This window comes from Phyllopteryx taeniolatus, chromosome 8 (genome assembly GCF_024500385.1).
Source record: "Phyllopteryx taeniolatus isolate TA_2022b chromosome 8, UOR_Ptae_1.2, whole genome shotgun sequence".
Classification (NCBI taxonomy): domain Eukaryota; kingdom Metazoa; phylum Chordata; class Actinopteri; order Syngnathiformes; family Syngnathidae; genus Phyllopteryx; species Phyllopteryx taeniolatus.
Genome location: NC_084509.1, coordinates 940,223 through 962,588, shown reverse-complemented (window position 1 = coordinate 962,588; position 22,366 = coordinate 940,223). Strand labels below are relative to the sequence as shown.

The 22,366-nt window shown below is 41.3% G+C and overlaps 1 protein-coding gene across 4 annotated transcripts in view; it reads right to left on the bottom strand.

The window, feature by feature from the left end:
- Nucleotides 1-22,366, bottom strand: part of dync2h1 (dynein cytoplasmic 2 heavy chain 1) — an 88,100-nt gene that overhangs the window by 50,098 nt on the left and 15,636 nt on the right. For all 4 annotated transcript variants that reach the window (XM_061782211.1, XM_061782213.1, XM_061782212.1 and 1 more), the window contains exons 30-64: nucleotides 22,156-22,288; nucleotides 21,965-22,082; nucleotides 21,755-21,867; nucleotides 21,504-21,617; nucleotides 21,212-21,362; nucleotides 20,214-20,419; nucleotides 18,476-18,658; nucleotides 17,936-18,118; nucleotides 17,459-17,682; nucleotides 17,183-17,298; nucleotides 16,118-16,317; nucleotides 15,775-15,906; nucleotides 15,508-15,640; nucleotides 15,217-15,424; nucleotides 15,005-15,134; nucleotides 14,202-14,357; nucleotides 13,786-14,045; nucleotides 12,925-13,171; nucleotides 12,362-12,513; nucleotides 12,091-12,235; nucleotides 9,297-9,399; nucleotides 8,992-9,156; nucleotides 8,095-8,219; nucleotides 7,509-7,757; nucleotides 7,309-7,417; nucleotides 7,102-7,215; nucleotides 6,072-6,214; nucleotides 5,915-5,987; nucleotides 5,373-5,533; nucleotides 5,099-5,236; nucleotides 4,240-4,353; nucleotides 3,988-4,148; nucleotides 1,432-1,555; nucleotides 1,222-1,343; nucleotides 466-552 (exon numbers count right to left, since the gene is read on the bottom strand). In XM_061782211.1, coding sequence (XP_061638195.1) covers nucleotides 466-552; nucleotides 1,222-1,343; nucleotides 1,432-1,555; nucleotides 3,988-4,148; nucleotides 4,240-4,353; nucleotides 5,099-5,236; nucleotides 5,373-5,533; nucleotides 5,915-5,987; nucleotides 6,072-6,214; nucleotides 7,102-7,215; nucleotides 7,309-7,417; nucleotides 7,509-7,757; nucleotides 8,095-8,219; nucleotides 8,992-9,156; nucleotides 9,297-9,399; nucleotides 12,091-12,235; nucleotides 12,362-12,513; nucleotides 12,925-13,171; nucleotides 13,786-14,045; nucleotides 14,202-14,357; nucleotides 15,005-15,134; nucleotides 15,217-15,424; nucleotides 15,508-15,640; nucleotides 15,775-15,906; nucleotides 16,118-16,317; nucleotides 17,183-17,298; nucleotides 17,459-17,682; nucleotides 17,936-18,118; nucleotides 18,476-18,658; nucleotides 20,214-20,419; nucleotides 21,212-21,362; nucleotides 21,504-21,617; nucleotides 21,755-21,867; nucleotides 21,965-22,082; nucleotides 22,156-22,288 — 5,292 coding nt within the window. The remainder of the gene's footprint in view (nucleotides 1-465; nucleotides 553-1,221; nucleotides 1,344-1,431; nucleotides 1,556-3,987; nucleotides 4,149-4,239; nucleotides 4,354-5,098; nucleotides 5,237-5,372; nucleotides 5,534-5,914; nucleotides 5,988-6,071; nucleotides 6,215-7,101; nucleotides 7,216-7,308; nucleotides 7,418-7,508; nucleotides 7,758-8,094; nucleotides 8,220-8,991; nucleotides 9,157-9,296; nucleotides 9,400-12,090; nucleotides 12,236-12,361; nucleotides 12,514-12,924; nucleotides 13,172-13,785; nucleotides 14,046-14,201; nucleotides 14,358-15,004; nucleotides 15,135-15,216; nucleotides 15,425-15,507; nucleotides 15,641-15,774; nucleotides 15,907-16,117; nucleotides 16,318-17,182; nucleotides 17,299-17,458; nucleotides 17,683-17,935; nucleotides 18,119-18,475; nucleotides 18,659-20,213; nucleotides 20,420-21,211; nucleotides 21,363-21,503; nucleotides 21,618-21,754; nucleotides 21,868-21,964; nucleotides 22,083-22,155; nucleotides 22,289-22,366) is intronic.

Sequence of the window (22,366 nt, the reverse complement as noted above, 5' to 3'; positions counted from 1 at the left end):
TATACAGTACTAACCGTGGTAGCTCAGTTAGCTTCTGCAACTCACCTGCAATGCGATGACATTTTTAAAGTAGGCTGATTTCAAATGCTCAAATCAAAGTTTTATTTTATTTAGCACTACAAGTATGATTGGGCCCTTGTTCTAGATTTGCTTTGCAACAATCTACATTGTACTATATTGTATTTTTTCCATGTAATCTAATTTCTTCCTTAGGTTTTTATGAGGTTTAGGCCAGAAAAAAAGGTGTTCTCCCACACCATATTCCAAACTGGTTTTTATGAATGTATTAGTGCTGGAAAAGAAAAACCCAAAATGGTTCTCACAAATCAAAAGCATACAACTGGCCTCACACAACGCAGCATAAACCTTTGGCCATGTTCCCAAACAACCCTAAATAAAACATTTATTAACAAATATGAAACAACCCTGGTTGAAAATATAGCAGAAATTAAAGGAGGTTCATACTTCTCTTTGAGTTCATTAACCTTGTCTCCCACAGAGTTGAGCAGGCTCTCAAGCTTATTCTTTCGACTTTCCGTTTTCCTCAGGTTGCTGGACAAGCACAATAAATCATGTTATCAACATTAAGCAAGGCTGACTGGGAAAAAAGGAAATAATGTGTCTAGGCTTGTTTAAAACTCAAACTGCAGTAAATATTTTAATTGCAGTCATTTGACATAGAATACATTGAAAAATAAAACAACTATTAACATGGCGGCACGGTGGACGACTGGTTAGAGCGTCTGCCTCACAGTTCTGAGGACCAGGGTTCAATCCCCGGCCCCGTCTGTGTGGAGTTGCCATGTTCTCCCCGTGCCTGCGTGAGTTTTCTCCGGGTACTCCGGTTTCCTCCCACATCCCAAAAACATGCACGGTAGGTTAATTGACAACTCTAAATTGCCCATAGGTGTGAATGTGAGTGCGAATGGTTGTTTGATTGTATGTGCCCTGCAATTGGCTGGCAATCAGTTCAGGGTGCACCCCGCCTCCTGCCCGACAATAGCTGGGATAGGCTCCAGTACGCCCGCGACCCGAATGAGGAGAAGCGGCTCAGAAAATGGATGGAACTATTAACATTGATTCTGCTCACATTCATCCCTCTTAGTTTAGTAAGTAAATCAGGCTCTATATGTACTGATTACTTCACATGAAAACGGCTGCATTGTCAAAGGACTATCCTTCAACTGTGGTATTGTGGGTAGTATGTGCATGTGTACTCACTCCTTTAGTCCAGCCTGCTCTCGCTCAAGAGGCTCTATCCTCTGTAGGACATGGGAGTACTGGACATTGGCTTTGACCCAGGCAGCCAGGGGGGCGGCTGCTGCACTTGCACGTTTTGCATTCTGACCATGACAACAGAATCACAAGTTACATTCAACACTCTCTGTTAATCAGAGCAATAAATGTACTTGTATATTAGGGTCAACTGACCTTGGGGTCAAAGGACGCCTTATTCCTGTAAAGCAGCTCTTCCACACTCTGACGAATCTCGGGGGTGATGTTCCTGACCTCGAATGTAACTATGTCCTCCCTCACGCCACGCTTAGCCAGGAAGCTAAGGAGTAGGATGGGTGTGTGTGTGTGTGTGTGTGTTTGTGTGTATATATATATATATATAAACACACACACACACACAGAGTTGTGGTCACCATTATTGGCACCCATGAAATTTAAGTACTGAACGTGGAAAATCTCCTGAAGAAAATTAATCAAGTGAAACAACATTTTTCTATTGAGAACTTGTGTTTGATACAAAAGAGCAAGCGATAAACATTTTTTATGGACAGATGAAATAAAAATAGAACTTTTTAGCAATTCACACAAACAGTAAGTTTACAGACGGCATAATGAAGCCTTTAAGGAAAAGAACACCCTGCCAACAGTCAAGCATGTTGGAGGATGCATAATGCTGTGGGGATGCTTCACATTATCTGGTACTGGAGGCCTTGACTGTATCACAGGCATCATGAAATAAGAAAATTATCAATAGATTTTAGAGCGAAATCTTTCAGGTGTTTGTTTTGGGGCGTTACTCCCTTCAGTCTCCTCTTTAGCATAGTACATTGTATGCACTTACTTCTAGAGATGAACTTGGCCATTCTAAAACCGACCACTGTTTTGCCTTAACTCATTTGATATTTTGGCAGGGTGCTGCATGATTTCAAATCTCCACATCAGTGGTGTTGCATCTTTAAATTGACAGACAAAATGTTTCTGTAGACTTCTCAGTTAACTTTAATGCTGCCGTCATAGGTTACATAAATAGATGGTAGATGCTTTGATGATTCATTAGCTAGTCCCAGATGAAGCCATGCGAGCCCAAGCTAGGATATTTACCTCCACTGTGTTTCATTGATAATAGATCATGAAATGATATTGTTTTTTTCAAAATTTTGTCTTTGCATCTCTGTGGGGAGGTTCATTTTTGGTTCGTACTCTCTCTTCATTTTGGTGAATTCCATCTTGGCCTTCGTATTCCTCTAGCTAAAGAGTTGCCTCTTCTGATGTAGCCTTTGTATTTTTGTTCATCAAGTCTACCACTAACTTTTTGCAGGTATTTGCATATCGCTCCCATCAGGCGGAAACCCTGTATCTCCAAAATAATCAGTTTTCAGGGGGGAAAAAAAACAAACCAAAAAAAAAACGTCATCTTTGCTGTGTCATTCATCCACATTGCATCGTCATAGAGAGGGAGCCATTTTCAACAGTTAAAAATTGGTCAATAATTTTAAAAAGTATTGAATTATGAAAAAAATATGAAATTGACCTAATTTTGACATACTAACCCTTACCCTAAGAGGTTGGCTCTCGGGACGTGGAATGTCACCTCTCTGGCAGGGAAAGAGCCCAAGCTGGTGTGCGAGGTTGAAATGTTCCGACTAGATATAGTCAGGCTCACCTCCACACACATCTAGGGCTCTGGTACCAGTCCTCTTGAGAAGGGTTGGACTCTATTCCACTCTGGAGTTGCCCTCGGTGAGAGGCGTCAAGCAGGTGTGGGCATACTTATTGCCCCCTGACTCGGTGCTTGTACATTGGGGTTTACCCCAGTGGACGAGAGGGTAGCCTCCCTCTGCCTTCTGGTTCGGGGACGGGTCCTGCCTGTTGTTTGTGTCTATGCACCAAACAACAGTTAAGAGTACCCACCCTTTTTGTAGTCCTTGGAGGGGGTGCTGAGTGAGAGTAGGAATGTAGATCGACCATTAAATCGAGAGCTTTCCCTTTCGGCTCAGCTCCTTCTTCACCATGACAGACCGATAGAGACGATGTACCGATCCGCCTGTTGATCACCAGTTTGATTCTTCCCTCACTCGTGAACAAGACCCTGAGATACTTGAACTCCTCCATTTGGGGCAGGATCTCTTCTCTTTCGAGGAGAGGGCACGCCACGCTTTTCCGACTGAGGACTACGGCTTCAGATTTGGAGGTGCTGATTTTCCTCCCAGCCACTTCACACTTGGCTATGAACCGTTCCAGCGAGAGTTGGAGATCACGGCTTGATGACGCAATCAGAACAACATCACCTGCAAGAAGCAGTGACGTGATACTTATGTCACCAAACCGGACTCCCTCAACAGCCCGGCTGCGCCTAGAAAGTCTGTCTATTAATGTAATGTACAGAATCGGCGACAAAGGGCAGCCTTGGCGGAGTCCAACTCTCACTGGAAATGAATCCGACTTACTGCCGGCAATGCAGACCAGACTGACATCAGTTGTACAGCGTTTGGTTACAATTGTATATGACAAAATAGATGTTTTTAATTGAACTGATTCATGCATCTTTTTATTTAAAATGTTTTCTTTATTTTTTAAAAGAGTTGCACAGGAGGTAGCATGTTCACCCCTTGAACCCAAGGAAGCTGCTTTATTACTATAAGAAATGTACTTCATTAGTTTAGTCACAAAAGTTGAACCTGACATTTTTTTACTATTTCCTCCTCTGTGTGTATCCTTAAAGCGGTTCCTCAATCCTCTACCTCAACTCACCTCTTCATGCTAACCCAGGAGGTGTCGAAGGTACCCATCAGTCTCAGGACCCCCTCCAGGATGTCCCTGATGACATCAGGTGGCATGCGGAGAGAGCGGATCTCAGACAGAGCTTCAGGCTTGATGTTTCCCACTGCTTGCTTCGCCTCATCCACCAAAGGCTTTAGGAGTGAAAGAGAGCAAATGAATGTAACTGTGCCTAAGCCATCCGCGGTGAAGGGCAGCTCTTGACAAATCAACCAGAGAACCGACCTTTACTTCCTTCAGTTCATCATCAATTTTGGCTTTTCGCTCTTCTATCTTGGACACTTCTTGAGCCATTCTTGCTTGAATCTTTTCCATCTCCGCCTTCTGGTCGCTGGCATTCTGGAGGGCCATAAATTATGAGCTAGTGTTATTTATGGTCCACTTAAAAGGACCTAAAAGTAAATGGGTGAGACAGCCACACACTGAGGTTTGAATTAAATCTATGAAAAGCCACTTTTTTGAAATGTAGACAAAGGATATGACTTGAAAATTGTCAGAAAAAGGATTTAATTCTATCACTGCAAATGCACCTTTGTCCAAAGCTAACCTTTTCATTGATTTCAACGTCTTCCCACCTACCTGATTTGAAAGGCTTCTTTTCCATTTTTCCTCTACAAATCTGATTTTCCTTACACTGGGCATGCTCCATTTATTCTTTCATCCTGGCCAAACCTTTATAAAAAATATCATTACTGAACTCAAAACTCATTCCAATTAATCTCCTTCACCTATCTATTGTTATCCGCTACCGGCCACAGGGATCAAACTACTATTACTCTCTATTTAACTCTTTCTTTTCTTTCTTCCTCAATCACAATTTGGCAAAAAAGATCATGCTTTTCAGAATTATGGATACCAACAGAGAGAACACAACAGATGGAATGAAACAAACTAAAGTCCACTTGTGCTCAGCGAACACCGCTAAACACCGCTGGGAAACGCAAGAGATATGCAGAGGAGACGAGGAGAAAAGGTGCTGTACGTCATAGAAGACGATGAAGGACGATTCAGTAAGGACACCGTCCTGCCTGACACTCAGTGTACAATTTGCAAACGACAATACAAATCTAATCAGATGATATACCTGCATGGATGTGGTGATTTCCTGCAGGGCAGAATCAGCCTCCTGTTGCTTAGTCTTCAACAGTACACTCTGCTCTGCAGCCCGTCTCTTCAACTCATCAACCAGTGCCTTGGCTTCATTAAGCTTAGACACACCAGCCTGCAAACACAACTCAGGGTCATTTCTTCCATATGAACTACTCGTCTGGTATTAATAGTACCAAAAGAAAACAAGTAACACATCACTGTGACTGTATTGCCAAACAAGCTTTCAGTTACATAATTGCATTCATTACCTGCAGATGCTGTTGTCTCGTTGTGAGCTGCATCTGTTTCCGGCTATAGATTGCATTGTAAAGGTGTAGAAAGGCCATATACTGGCTGGGTGTTGCACCATGTTCTCGACATGACTCATGGACCATCAGGAACAGACGGCTCACATCTTCCTGTCCAGTTTCTGACCACACATAATAACAATGCCAACATTCTGATTTACTGTGTGCTCTGATGAAATAGTAAAGAGTAACTACAATAATATATAATAATGAATAACAGTTTCCCTGCATTTAAACTTACCCAACTTAAAAAAATTATACCTTTTCGTTAAGTAGGCTCAGTCAATCCAAGGCTACACCTCTAATCCCATAACGTTCCAATTTTCTGATCAATATAGCATGACTCATACTATCAAATGCTTTCTGAAGATCAATAAACAGTTTATTTTTGTCTATAGAATCAGAGATTTGTCTATAGAATCAGAGATTTCTCCGATGTCTCAAGAGTTCTTGCAATGGAAAAATGATAAAAAAAGGAAATTACTCTTAAAAAGTATTCATACCTTTCCTTGCTTTCTTTTCACCTTCATTCCTCTCCTCATCACTGCTTGCCTTGGCAAGCAACAGCTCAGGAATCTGACAAAATACAATTTTATTAAAGGAAAATGTGTGGTATATGTTAAATTTAACATGCTTAAAAATATTCATAAAAAAATAGACCTTCTTCATGCTGCTTTCAGACCATCCTTCCATCCACTGGACAGAACACTTGCGGTAAAAAGCTGGATTGCTCTCACAGCTGATGGTGAAGTTTGGGTTTGAACAGTCCATGATTAGAACAATGTGGAGATTCTGCTGGATTCCTAACAGAGATTTTACACAGAAAGGTGAGAAGTGGAGTAATGAGCAGGCTCTACACTATTGTAACCTTTCCACTGGTAACACTGGTGCGACCAACTTTCTCAGTTTCTCATATCTGCCAGTATTCCAATCCAAAGCATTCCCCCAAAAAATAAACATAAGAGCTCTATTTCTTTTTGCTTTCGTGGGGTCGCCAATTGGATTATAAATGTGCATGCCAATGATAATCAACGGGGATATGTGAACCAATGCGCAAGCGTGGAAAGCGTCCTGACGTCAACCTGTATGTGCATCTGCCTTATGCATTACTTTGAACCACAATCTCTAATGCAGTGTGTTACAGGTAGCATTAAAATATATGCACTCGCACAAACGCAACTAGATGGAATTCTTACTTTCAGACGCTGAAAAAAAGGTCACATATGTCACCATTTTGGTCGGAGTCTACAGCCCTGGTATAGTATTACCGTAAAAGCCTTTTTTCACATAATTGAGACTACAAGTGAGACTAGGTAGCGTGTGTTTGTTTCTTGATGCTTGTGTTGTGTTATAATGCCTCTTTTATCTTTTAATTCTCTGGCAGACATAAATAAAGTGCTATCAGGAGGCTTTTTAGTGGGTTGACTTTAGCATTAAGCTACTAAATAAATTCTCTGGCTGCAGATTCAAACTTAGTGACCCTGCAGCATTTCAGTAGTACATAGTTTCATAAGAGAAGAGAAATAGACAGATACAGAGCAATGACGATGTTTACACACACACATATATACACACTCCTGACCACAAGTCATATACACACACACACACACACACACAGTACAGAGAAAAGATGAACAGATATACCACACAGGGAGTCCAAAAGAATGATAGATGAATGCAGCATACTAACTGAAGGAGAAATAGTTGTATAAGGGTCCAGTAAATCCGTCCTGGGAAGCAGAATCTTTGAGGGAAGAGAGAAGAGGCTCCAACTCTTCTGGGGTGTATAGTCCAGGAACCTCACCTTGAAACACATTCAACACAGACTGTAACTTGAAGTCAAAATTGTGTATACATTTCCAAGTTAAATCTTTCCTCATAAAATGAAAACACATACCAGACGAGAGCAGGCTGTTGACCATCTCGAGGAAAGCAGGCTGGACAAACTGATAGTCCTCCAACAGGAAGACAACCTGCTGTGCTTCTAGTCCAGCCAACTGCATCACCTGTACGCATGTTGCTGTGTTAAACACCAAGAGTGTCCACAAATTACGAGCTAACTCAGATGAAAAAACCTTGAGTGAAACCAACACATACCGTCTTGAGATCATTCTTAAAATGCTTCAAGGAATAGCCACGAGAGATCTTTGGCGTAAACACAGGGTATCCATGCATGTGTGACACCAGAAATGTGGCTGTGTGCCGCCCGACTCCACTTCGACCCGCCAGGAGCAGCGAGCCACCGGGCCGGCTCAGCACGCGATCGAGCCTGGACACAAAGTCGCACACTTCCCAGAAAAGGAGGAGGTCCAGCTCTCTGTTATCACGACTGTACAGCACTAGTCCCTAGAGAGGAAACAAACATGAGTAAAAGATGCACTGACAGTATCATTTACATCACATACAGTTACAAACACAACAAAACTAGGATAGAGAAATGAAAAACAAAGAAAAACTGTACTCCTCAGTAAAAGGTATTTCCAATCAATCTATATCTCAAAATAAAACAGATTGTAAGTGAAATACTGTGACTAGGACAACTGTGAGGGAAGGAAAAATGGATTATAAATGTGCATGCCAATGATATAAATGTGAGTTCAATTCACACATAGTAGAGAGCTGTTGTAAAGTTATTCAATTTACTTCGAAATCAAAGCAAATAACCCAACATATTGTTGTGTACCTTCTGAATGACTTGCTTGAGGTCAGAAGAATGCAGGCATCCCAGTTGTTTACCATGTGGAGGCAGAGACTGGCCCGGAGTCATTACAGCCCCCTCAGATGCTCCCCACGTTACATAGAAACCATCTGCACATAGGGAGAAAAAAACTGTCAGTAGCCGAACATGCGCACATCCAAATTTGAGAGTCGCGTTTTCAAGCTGTTGCTCTTTTAAGTTTACATCAGCTAAAGATGAAAAACAATATTCAGGTACGCTGTACACTCTGCTGTCGACAAAGTGTTATATCGCTTCAAAAACCCTACGTCAATTTTGAAGAAACATTTTGAGTCGCGTGGCTACATTCAAGCTTAAAGAGAATGTCCCACCCGTAGATATGAATAGGTCGTCATGCCCCTTTTTGAGACGCATGCCTACGACGACGCAAAGCTAGCTGGCGTAAAGTGTCAGCGCGTGCCATGTTTGTGGCAAAATAACAAGGATGCCTGCACATTGCATATTGTACAATGATCACAACAAGGAACTAGGAGTAACCTTTACAAGTTAAAATTACTTTTTTGTCTCGTTTTCCAAATGTTCTTGATTGATAGCACACGCTTTGGTGTCGACAAAAAAAGGTAGCTGCTTTATACAGATATTTTTTTAAATGATCTATGTAAAGTGAAGTCTAGAAATACTGTTTTTTTATACAAAACAAGTAGCCTATTTATGTTAAATGAAATCCAGAAAGACTGTCAATATTATTACTTTTTTTTAATATAAAAAGTATTTATGTTGAGTCAAAAAATGTTGTCTATTTTTGATTCTTAAACAGCAACATTATATTTTTGTTACTTTTTCATGGTAACTGTGGCAACACTAGTAAGGAATGATGGAGCAAACCAGAAATAGATCACCAACCATTCATGTTTTCAAGAGCGTCAGAGCTCCAGTCCACACGGATGATGGAGGAGAGGATATTATCAAAGGTGTGAAGATCTTTGGAGAAAACTAGCCGGTCTCTGAAAAGCCTTCTCGCCTCGTATGCTACCACCACCAGCACACTGTCCGTCACATCTGACTGAGCTTAAAAAATACAGATTTAAACAAAATAGACAAAAATTTATTTTACTCAATTTTACTAAAAGACAATAGGACTCTTACCAAATGTGATTCAAGAGTGGCTTTAAAAAAATAAAAAAAGTTATTGCCCATGTGTTTGTTACCTGCAGTGAGGTCATATCGTAACAAGCTTAGGACCCATTCTGTGAGGATGCACGGGGTAAACAGGTAGTGACTATGATCATCCACTGTAAACTTGGCTTTCACCTATTTGAAATCAAACAATTGAGTTACAGTACATGATATTAACATACAGTGCATCAAGACACAAAATAATTGGTAATCAGTACATTTATGGTTCCGAAAAATAAATAACATGAAGTACATCATGCTTTTCTTCAGGTCACAGTCCGGAGCTGCATTATCCAGCTAATTTAAATTACTTTTAAGCAAATGTTGTAAATACAAACATGTAGTTCATGTATTTTTAACTGACCAAGATAAAAGCTCAAAAAAATTGTCTGATCATTTGTGTGGCAAAAATTGAATAATAACGGCATATAAGGCTGAACAGTGATAATACGGTAATATATTATCATTACTATTGCTAACACAACATGAGCGGTAGGCAAGCACATTTTGAGCCTGTTATTCTAAGGTTACGATATAACGTTTGTAGCGGACATGCACTCTGCAACTTTGAGGTTTCGCAGAGACTCGTGACCACCTGAGAACTCCGACTCCTCCACGCTGCCCTGCTGTGAGACGGCGACAAGGACAATGCCTGGTGTACGTCAAGTGGACCTTAACCTAATTAGCAGCTTCCCGTCAAATCTTGATTCCTGTCTTCAAAAGACTCCTTCCCCGACCAAAAGATTGGAGGGACGCTCCCTTCAAGCACACTATGTGGTTAATATCCACCCATGCGCGTGAGGCGCCACCCACTGCCGTTGAGAGGAACTGCAAGCAGAACTTGTGGACGTGCCTTTGATGTTTGTTAACAGAAGATTAAATGTCCGTTTTATACCTTGCAAACTGTAGAAATATTCCAAATGTATGCCTTGGTGTCTATGTCCCAATTCTCACTTTGACAGGTCCTCTGCATGATTTTGAAAGCTGTTCATGATTTGAAATCAAACCGTACGAAATGTTGTATTGAACAATAAGCAACCCGTCTGCCACGACCAAAGTTTAAACAATGATTCTATGCGTGAGAGTACAAAGTTTTAAAACCTATTTACTCAAATTTGTGGACAAGATTCAGGCTGGTGGGCGTGGTCTTCTCCAAGTCGGCACTCCCTCTTCCTACGCCCCGCCCCTGGGGTATTTAATGCTAAACTCACACCTTTCTCAGTTGAACAGGAACTGGACTGGAGTAGAGTTGAGCTGAGTTGAGTTGAGGCTTCTTTTTCCTTCTGTGCTGGTAGCTCGCCAGCTGGGTGGCCACTGGCCACCCCTCCCCCTTCTTTTGTTGCCTTTTTGTCCTCGGTCACCTCCGGGTGCCACCACATGCGCGAACACCCGCCGCAACCAAGTTGGCGGCGTTTTCGATCGAAGAAGTCGACCATGCTTACCCTAGCCACGATCGGTCGGCGGGGCCTCAACGAGCAGCTGCCGGCACCCCGGACGAATCCCGAACGCCACTGATGGCCAGAGCTCGGCTCGCCATCAGTTCAACCTTTCCTCCTACTTTTTACTTTTGTGCATCTGGTTTTCTTCAACCGAACCTGCTTCTTTCCCGCCTGAGGTCCGGAGGAAGACCACCCCAAAGACCAGCTGATCAGCGTTCGTGAGTCGACACTGCAATCCTTACTATGATGTACAACATCAGTGCGTAATAATTGGGGGAAATTACTAGCTTCTTACGAAATCCCAACTTTGCCATCTCTCGCTCTGACTCAACGCATTAAACGCTCACACGCTCATTTAGTTTAGCCCAGCGACTACACACCATGTCCTAATTTCCATTTCCCTACGCCTTATTTTCTTTCTTTCGTTTACCCTTAGTGTTATGTTCTTGTAGTTGTCCATCCGTCCATCCATTTTATGAGCCACTTCTCCTCACTAGGGTCGCGGGCGTGCTGGAGCCTATCCCAGCTATCATCGGGCAGGAGGCGGGGTACACCCTGAACTGGTTGCCAGCCAATCGCAGGGCACATACAGACAAACAAACATCCGCACTCACATTCACACCTACGGGCAATTTAGAGTTGTCAATGAACCTACCATGCATGTTTTTGGGATGTGGGAGGAAACCGGAGTGCCCGGAGAAAACCCACGCAGGCACGGGGAGAACATGCAAACTCCACACAGGCGGGGCCGGGGATTGAACCCCGGTCCTCAGAACTGTGAGGCAGACGCTCTAACCAGTCGTTTACCGTGCCGCCTGTTGTAGTTGTGTGTTTAATTAAATATACCATAAAATTCCACTCGTGGTCGTATTTTGTGTGTGTTCTGAATTTAAGTAAACCTCTGTAACCTAGGACTCAAAATGTCGTAGAGTGTAGCAATCATGAGACTGATTAAAAAGGTTTGTCGTCATTTCGCCTAAAGTTAAACTTTAAAAAATGTATGTGGTGTCCTTTTCAAGACATTAGTTTGATTTTTAACAATTAAATCAAAATTACGATAAACCGGTAACGCAAACGTCGCTCCCGGCTTGTGACTTTATCCTAAATTAATTACAATTCTTATTTCATACATAATCACTGCACGTTCCCCATGTGCATTACATAACAATATAATAAAAAAAGAAACAACAATTATATTGCTATAGCACACTAGGCAGTGATATACTGTCCAACTGTTGATTGATAAAGGTCATTGTTTTTTTTCTATTCGGAATGTTGAAAACGTAATTTAATTTGTACTCATTACAGATTATGCTTTCAGTAATTCAGGAAATGGTGTTGCCACAAATACAGATGTTAACATAAAATGTCCTGTCCAGTTCAGTACCTGTTCATAGAGCTGCACCAGCGAACCAGCCAGCTGGTGTGTTTTCCCTGTGCTGGCCCACGATGCTTGGCTACCCAGACTGTGTTGGAGAATTGGCTGCAGGTACGCTGAGTAGATAGTCTGCAGCTGCTCCCGGTCTGGATAGCTGAGAGTAAAGGCACCAAAGCAGATGGAGACAGAGGACAGAGAAACAGTAATAGCACAATTCATAGTGATGAGGTTGATGGTGGGGAAATAATAATAAAGACGGTGCAATTACAACTGCTCTTACTCAATGGTGCAGATGCGAACTATCGATGAAAAGCGGGATGTTAGCGAATGACTCCCTACAGCACCACCTGTTGACATTGAGGCCACCACCTGAATGTTCTCCAGGCTCACCCACTCCAGATTTTCATCATAGAATCCTTTATATGTCAAAACCTAAAGAGGGAAGAGCGGGATGTACAGAGTTAGGACACTAATTTGGAGGAAATTACAGTTAATGGTTAATTAAATTATATTATGCCCACCGATTGTTCCGAAGCTCATATGTATTTCTACATACATTAAAGATGCTATTTGTGTGTCATGATAGAACTTGTCTTTTTCATTTTTTTTTCCATTCACAGTGGATTACTATTATTGCATTCAGCAGTCCAATTGCTGATGTGTAATAAGACCATCTGCCTTAGTTACCACCCTTTTAACCATCTCATTTAAACCCGTCACGTATTGCATCTTTCGTATGCTGTTTAATAAGGTAATACTGACAGATCACTGATTTGAAATGAGCACACTTAGAATAGTTCTTTCAGGCTTGCTATTCATTTAGACTCTGTACAAAATTTGTACCTGTTGCAAAAATGCTGTGAGGTTGCTTGTCCCCCATTTGTCAGGTTTGGGTAGGTTGATGTCTTTTAGGTAGAGGACCAAGTTCTCACAGTCCTTGGGTCTGAAGACTCGACCGGTGTTGGAGCTGAGCAGCAGGCAAGTCTGACTGAGCTTCTGGAGGACGTGGTGAGATGAGGTCTGGGCACTACAATGGACCACCGCCACTTGTGTGGAGCGTAGCCGTGAGAAGGCAAAGCGCAGGAGCATTCTAGATGTTAAAAAAAATAAATTCTTTAGGATTTGTTTATTCAGAATTTCATATGATCCAAGACAGCAGTGAAACAGCAGTCTTTCTAAATTAGTACATTTAGGTCAAGGACGATTTCAAGAAAGGGTAGATAGCTAGGTCAAAAGTGATGTTTCATGCTGAATTATATAAAATCAATTTGGGGAAAGTAATGGATTACATAGTTATTGTAGTTAGGTCCCTAAATGACTTGGCATGCCATGCCACAACATTAAGTACTTTCCACTCCAATGAGATTGAGCATGACAAGAGCTATACAAACATTATCTACCTTTACAAAGATAATAAATAGTTTTAATTGACACTGTCAAGAGATGTACTATTAAAAGTGTACCAATGCATCAATGAAATGCATTTTAATCCAGTTACTCTATTTACATAGCTGTATGAGCGGTGAACATACTAGAAAGACTTTTCTGTGCGCATCACTGCAAAATTGTGAAAATGCATCTCAGAATCTTTTTAAGTCCGAATTTTTGATACAGCTCTAGTTTTTTTCATATTAATAGATTGAGCAAGTGTATATAATAAGTTTGTTAAGTGGATATATTTTCCACATCCATGTGTGTAGTTACCCTTTCCCACAGCCCTCTGGTCCCACCAACATTAAAGGTTGCCTGCGTTGAGCGGTCAGCCATGGGGAGAAGCACTGCAGTGCCCTCTGCATATCTGCAGTCTCAATAACAGGCAGTGAATGTGAATGAGAGAGCTGCTCCAGCCTGAGACTGTCAGGCCGCTGCAATGTATAAGCTGCAAGGTGGCCTCTGTCAGTGTCATAGTAGGTATCTAGTGGCTTCCTGGTGTTTGGTGGGGTTTCTCCAGCCCAGCTTAGCAGCTAAAAAGACAGATACAGCAGCAGAAAGGTTTATGCATCCTCGCTTCTACACTCAGAGGCCACAACAAATAGGTAAAAAGACAACATTTATTGGGATGGATTATGAATGCAAACACCATTGCATGGTGTGCTATTACAAAAAACCCAAGTGCTCACCCCTTTGGCAAACTCTTGTCTTGTTTTGAGGTTGAGGTTTCCTCCTAAACCTCTGAGAAGACTAACGATGAACTGACCCCTCTCTGTCACAGCACTAAGGTGAGACAGACCATTGAGTACTGTGCCCACCAGACTGGTCTCCACCACAAAGTCATTCTCATAGAGGAAAGAGAGAACAGAACAATTTACCTCATTAGGTTGGACACTTTTTGCCCGTCTTTCAATACAATTTCCCAAATGTTTTCAGTACTTTACAGCTATAGTGTGTTACAAAAGTCTTACAAGTACTATAGATGCATACGCAAAACTCAAATTTACTTTATCACCATAATTTAAAAAAAAAGATCATGCACTTAATCCAAAATCCAAGCATTTGAATATAATTGGAACTCAAATAAAATGGACTTGAGATAGGGAGTTTGTATGTATTTCAAAACTCAAATATTACCAAAAAAAAAAAAAAGGAAACGACACAGTGTAGTTTTGCATTAATGTTGGTCACTTAATTGCATGATTAGGCACCAAAAGTACCAATAATTGACATTAAATTAATACATTTCCATTAATATCTGGACTGAAACTTCATTAGGCACACTTAATAATAGTCACTTTTGACCAGAGAGATATTAATGTAGGATTTTGTTTGTTATTGTTGTTATTGTTGATTACAATAACGTAGAATTATAGTGCATAATACTGAGAGGTGCTTAGATTTACAAGAGCCTTGAAAGTCATTAGACTGTGCAAGTGTCCTCAATGAAATATCAGATGAATATTTACTGGAAAAGCAGGGCAAAGGTTACCTGTTTGAGGACCCAGTCCAGAGCTCGTTGAAAGAAATCTCCCAGCCAGTTTTCTAAATTAGAGCGACACTGCTCGGGCTGATTCCACAACCATGATTTCACCAAGGCGCCCACATCTATGTCCTCATCGCTAAATAATTCAAGGAAATGTTGGAAGAGGGAAAACAATGGTATCAATTGCAAATAAACACACATTGTTAGACAATACTGACCTGAGAAAGATCATGCCCATGCGTGATATTGTAGCTGGGGAGGCACAGCTCAGATCGTGAGTCTCAAAGAGGAAGTTGACATTGGGTCCGAACTGGATACGTTCTCCACTTGGCATTGTCAAGAGGCGATTATCATCGAGCACAGAATTTAGACTCTCAATCCATTCTGGATCAATGTCACCATCACACACAATCCAGGAGCTTATATCTAGAAAAGAAAATTAGAGAAATGCACTGTAAATACACGTAAAATAATAATAAATACAGAGCACAACCAAACAATCTTCTCACCCTGGGATTCTTTAACCACATTTCTGGCGCTATGTGTAAGGACGCCATCGGCCCACTCTCTCGTGTCCATGTCAATATGTCCCAGAAGTTGCTGTTTGGGCATTGCCTTAGGGTTTACTGCATACAGCTTCACCTACAACATTAGAAAACAACAAAATACCGTAACTGAAACGTGTCAAATTTGCATTCGGAACAAGATAATAATGAGTTGCAACCAACTAGAAACCAGTGGGTTGAAAAGTGGGAAAGAAGAGTATCACCACCCACCACTTTGCCTGTCTTATTAAGAGCAGCCCGAAGCATTCTCCACAGAGTAGACTTCCCCGCTCCACTTGGTCCCACGATCACCACACCCATGCGTTGTCTGAGCTGCTCATTCAGCTCCAATGCCTTTTTGAGCTATACACACAAACAATTGTTTAAAGGTACAATTGCCCTGTATGTTTGGCACATTCACACAATTCATTTGTGATTCAGCCACCAAGGTGAGTGTTTGTAGCAGTTCTGAAAAACGTGTGAGCAAGAGTGTTTGCACGCATCCACGCACCTACACACTTACGCAAGCAGCGTGCACGCACACGCGCGCACACACACACGCACACACACACACCTGAGTGGGTATAGGCTCGAGTCGATTCTCTTTGTAGACCTGATTCAGGGCCTCGGTGAGGGAAAGGTCCTCAACATCAGTGAAACTAACCCCAGAGAAGACGTCTCTGAGCAAGGCATCAAAACGCGAGCTATCAGCAAACGTCAGCTTGGACATAGTGTTCAGTCGCAATGCCTGGACCACCAGATTGATCTCTTGAACTGCAGACATACAGTAGAAGGAAAATAAATAAAAATGCAACCGTTTGAATTAAATTATGGGAAAAAAATCTATCTGGGGGAAAAAAAACAAGTTCACAGAGTACAAAAAACAAATCAAGTCATTTAAAAATGCCACTTGTTTAAGAGTGTGGCATGTTTTAAGAGATTGGCAGGACTTAAGATGCATGCACTTCCTGCCCAAGCGTGTTTGATTCAGAGAACAGTAGAATAGTTGATTAGACTACACACTGAGCCAAACACCAGAGAGGCTTGACGACCCATTGCCACGCAGAGGAGGAGAAAATGGACTGTGTGTGTGTGTGCATGTGTGCGCGCACGTATGAATATGAGTGTGTTGGGCAGATAAAGAGTGGGTGGTAGACCACAAGGAATGGGGATTTAGGGGAGGGGGGGGGGAGGGAGAAAATGAGAGAGAGAGAGAGAGAGAGAATGGAAATGGTGCAGAGGAAAAGTTAAAAACCGTGTCACAAAGCAAAGAAAAATTGCAGCCTGAGGTTACCAAAAAGTTTACAGCAGAGTTGGGGTCAATTGATGTTTGGAAGGCAAAGGCAAAACTGGCAGAGAAACAGTGGCCAATAGATCCATTGTCATACTCATGCATAGCCTTAGATGTGCTCCATTAAAGCGATATATTGCTTTTCAAAGAAGTAAATTAGGCTCCTCTGCCTGTATTGTACAGCCTCACATTAATTAGATACGTTTTCAGCTGCTGCTGATATGGATGTTTTTGCTGCAATAAACAAGGTCACCAAATAGGTGGCCCGGTTAAGTTTCACCCTTGCTAGTAACACTACAAATGTTTCGCAATGTTTCAAATATTGAAAGTATTCATAGAGGGTCTCACTCTTGTCCTTGTCATGGCTCTTTCTCTGTTGCTGCAGCAAACTACCACAGGCCTTCAGCACTGTTTTCAAAGCACGCAAACCCCAGTCGTAGTGCTGTTGCGGGGTCAACAGCTCCCTAGACACAAAAAGGAAAGAAGCTTGCTTAACCATCCCCAATTGACTGTAGGACTGGTCCAAGAGCGAACTTAACTTTTTCACAGACTCAATAGACTATGCTGGTACAAAGTTTTTAAAATGCAACGTACACCCACAGCACAATTGAATACAAGTTGTACCTGGCCAGGTTAAAGATTGCAACCAGTTTGCGACCCAGTATTTCTCCATTTTTGAAGCCCTCTGAGTACAAAATGACTTCAGCAATCAGCTCATTGTCAGGTCTGCTCATGGCCACGGGCCTGAAAAGCTGCTTTAGGTTGTCTGGAAGTTTCTGTCGACCTCCGTAACCTTTACCTGCTGGGTTCATTGTGATGAACACTCCCGAGTTTGGATCTAATTCAATCTGAAAGAGGAGGAAAATAAATAAATAGACAAACGAATCTTGGTAATCGAATTTATATTTTAGAAGATTGTATGTTGAAATAAATTCTGAATAGGTAGAATGAAAACACTGCAACCGACACTACAGTATTTGTTAAACTACGTCTATAAAAAGCCATTGAATAATTTAAAAACAGCGGCAATAAGACACAAAGTTAGCTTGGCAGCCGTACTTGCAAAACGAAATGGTATTGCATCAGTTCATAGTCACTGACCTCCCACCCCATCAGTTCGCATGTGTGCTTGTGCTGTTTAAGAGAGTCTTGAATGGCTTGAATCTGCATAGAAACTGCAGACAACACTGCCTCCTCCAAACGATTGAACTCATCAAAGCAGCCCCATGCGCCACACTTCACCAAGCCCACAAAAATGCGGCCCATTGATTTCACATCAATACCCTGGTTAAAAGACAACACGGGAAAAGAGACTTTCAATTTCTCTTCCTTTGGAAGTCACAAACCTGTAATTATTCATACATGAGATGATAAACAAAGATTAAAGAATATAATACATTTGTCTGTACACAATGTATTAATCCTTAAAGATACCCGCTGTATTAATATTTAGCCTTGTTCAAAACCAAGATATCAACAGTGTTTAAAAGCTGTGTTCACTAATTAATCATGTTTTTCCTGTAATAGAAAGCCTGTGATTAATAAATGCTATATTATCTTTATTTATATCTAAATTTGTGATTTGGGGTATGGATTATTTCTCCACACACTACATATCCACACACTGTACATTTTTTTTACCTCATCACAATTGAACACCAACACCTGGCGCCCAAACAGCCCACCCAGGGCTTTGACAGACTCAGTCTTGCCTGTTCCAGCTGGCCCATAGGGGTTCCCCCCAAGCCCCATCTTCATGGCCTGAGTCAGAGTCAGGTAGCATTTATCAGTCAGTGGAGTGTGCACCAGCTTCGCAGCATTCCCCTGGAAGACCAGAGAGAGAAAGAATGGTGAGAGAATTGAGAGACAAAGAGACAAAGATCATGACGACGACATGACGAAGGTGATACGATGTGAAAAGAGAGAAAGCAGGTGGATGATTAAAAAACTGAATCAGAAAACATTTGACTGACCAGAAAACAAAAGGACATATGCTTTAAGTGTCTTTTCAAATGAGCTCAATATGCGTTCATTTTACATTCTTAAATAAACATCGATCCATCCATTTTCTGAGCCGCTTCTCCTCACTAGGGTCGCGGGCGTGCTGAGTTGTCAATTAACCTACCATGCATGTTTTTGGGATGTGGGAAGAAACCGGAGTGCCGGAGAAAACCCACGCAGGCACGGGGAGAACATGCAAACTCCACACAGGCGGGGCCGGGGATGGAACCACGGTCCTCAGAACTGTGAGGCAGACACTCTAAGCAGTCGGCCACCGTGCCGCCAAATAAATAAATAAACAGCTCCCCCAAATGGTAGCATATTCCTGGGACATTAAATAATCCGGACTTGAAAAGTTCCCCAAATTAAGTTTTGCAAAACCCCATCAAACACACCTTCCTGGTTGCTATAAACTGGGATGAGCATGGATGAATATGTACGTATGTCACTGTCCGATGAAATACATGCATTTCCAAATTTAGTGAGTTATTTTACTTAAATCGTTTTTGAAAACCCAAAACAAAACTACACAAGTTTGTTGCACTCACATTTCATTGCATAGCAGCCGAGAGTGCAAGACACAATATTGTGTGGTAGAGGTATTCACAAGGGATTATTATGTAGTGTCACACAATGCTGAGTGTTAATATTACTATCTCTGTTTTCCATAGTGTGTAAAACTATAAAGCAAGTTTTTAATCAATTTATAACCTATTATATCATGTTTTCTCTGTTGTTTGTTTCTCTATTCTTTTTAGGATTTTTTTGATTTGACTGACATTTATTGGTGAAACACAGAGCAGTAAAAGAACATTATATTTGGGGGCAAATTAGGGATTTTGTGGGTCAATAACATCTGAGAATGTAATTCAGTCATATGCATGATGTGGGTATGAAGCCAGGTGTACATTTTGGTCTTGATCCCAATGAGGACAGCGTGAGCAAAGGACTGCACTCTACAGAGTGGCATGAGATGAGTCATTCATCTGGCTAAAATGCCTCTTTATACAAAAATTTGATGCCTGACAAATGACTTCTATCTGAGTAGATATTCTCACACACAGCCTATTGTAAATTAGATGTTAAGCACGTGCTTTATCTTCCCATTTAAATTCTGACTTCAAATGATGATTTTGCTATTTTTAAACACTAGTTCAATTTTCATATCTTTCCGGGACAATGATTAATGGTGACGCACGTTATTGGAATCGGGTGTGTGCCAACATTATGGAAATGATCCTTGCAGATGTCTTCTGGAATAAAACACAAGGTCATGCTCAAGGAGACGCCTCCTTCTGAATTTGTGCGGGAGGCGCATTGTTGCAAGAAAAACAATAATACATAAAAAGTGGAGGCATAACAAGTTAGAGTTACCCACCTGGTACTCGTAGGTGTAGCTAAACTGTGCATCCACCATATGAATATGGCAGCATTTGTCAGGTCCCATGTAGAAGCGAAGTTGCTTCTGCCAGGCCCAGGCCTCAAGGCTGCTGACTTCTGCTTGCTTCAACTGCTTCACCACACTGATGTTGTGGATAATGTCCAGGATCAAGGCCTTCAATTTCAGCTGCAGAATACCAGTGTCTATACAGGGCCATTATTATATGAATAGCTGCATGGTTGAAATGTGATAAAACATGAAGTGTAAAGTATTTACAAAGTAAACAATCAGCAGTATGCGATGGCTTGTCACCTTATCGCTTGCAATCAACTGAAGAGAATATTGTCAATAAACTGAGCATTTAATTTAGTAAGATTGATGCAAACTGAGTAAAATACATTTGTTTACAACAGTGACGGGCAACTGGCGGCCCGCGGGCCCACACTCGGAGTGGCCCTTCCAATAATTTTGGAACATTATGAAACGAAAGTTACAAATGAACTCTTTGAAAATTTAATGACCGCCAGAAGGTGGTGCTGAAATCAACGAAGATTCCCCTCGCACATGCGCAGACCAAATATGCATAATAAAATTTACACGATCAGGACTTTTTAGGCCGATCTTTGCACCTAAAGGCCACCTAACTGTTTTGCGCATGGCGCACAGAATGAACATTCACTTTTGCCATTTTTACAATCAGCAATTCAATTGCACTTGCTTATGTTTTTTTTTTTTTTTTCCACTTATTCTTTTTTTATTATCACCAGATGCATGCCTTTTAACTATTGCCTCTGACTGTACATAATAACATGGCCTGCTAGTATACGTTTGCTTGCTGTAATATGTTTGCAATGTTTTGTAACTAAGATTGCAGCTTGCCTAACGGGATCATTGAAGAGTAGTAAAGCTTCTGTGTTGTGACATAGAAATAAATGTAATTAAAAAATAAATAAATATTAGTATTATAAGTGCATAAAGAAATACAGTGGTCCTGCCTGTGTTTGTGTGGTCGTCAGAGCTGGTGTCAATAGTGGTGTAGTGTTCCAGCTTGGCATTGAGCTCCAACTCAAGCTGCTGTAAATTGTGTTCCTTGAGCGTTCGCTCCACATCTTCAGTAAACTGGATTTGCTCTGCAAGACACAAAATCTATACAAAAAAAATACAACCTTGACTTTTCAGGCTTTTTTACTAAAAGGGAATTTTGCTTAAAAACAGACGAAAACAAATATGAATAAAGCAAAGTGCACAAAAGTCTAAAAATTGTATAAAAAAAGGATGCATACGTACTTGTGAGGGATAACGTGAGGGGTCGACATCACCATTTTTCCCTGCCGTGACACATTCATGTAGCATTTCCCTCAAAGTCACCTTCATTTCCTTAGATAGATCATTTAACCACACCTACAAATCACACTTATATATTCAGAAACACTGATCAACAGACTATGTCTACATAACAATGAAAAATACTAACCTATTAAAAAAAAAACATTTCTATGATACAAATAACACATTTCACGTATTTATTTTTTTTTTACCTCCACAAGGCTGGAGATGTGAACAGTATTTCTGAGAGGAACAATCTCTCCGTCCAAAGAACACATGGCCACAATGTGCTGGCACTGCTCATCAAGCACAACACTATGGATGCCTGTGCAAGTAGTACACTAATTAGCTTCCACAAAGCTTCAAGGTTTTAATGGGGTCCACAAAAGCCAGAAACAAATTACAGAATAAAGCTTTGTGACCTGCAAACAGTTTCTTAAGGTGTGACTGGATGACCGTTGGGTTGGTGGCCTGACCAAGAATCTCTAAAAGATCATCATCTCCTATGAAATAAAATCGTGGGAAGGCAGAGCGCTTCTCCTAAAACAGTCACACATAGATATGAAATAGTTATACATGAAGGGATGCCTTGCGTTGGTGTTCTTGTATGTACCTCCAGGAACTCATTGAGTGACTTTTGGCAGCGCTGCAGCTGGTCCATTATGGTCACCAGGGAGTTTCTCATGCCAGCCCTTGAGCTCAGAGAAATTACTCTGTTGTCCCTCTGGATGTCTGACATTATAGACCTGTGGCACATGGGATTTTGATGTTCATTCATGTTTACAGTACATATTCTGTCATAGTAGGGACAAAAATATATTGAC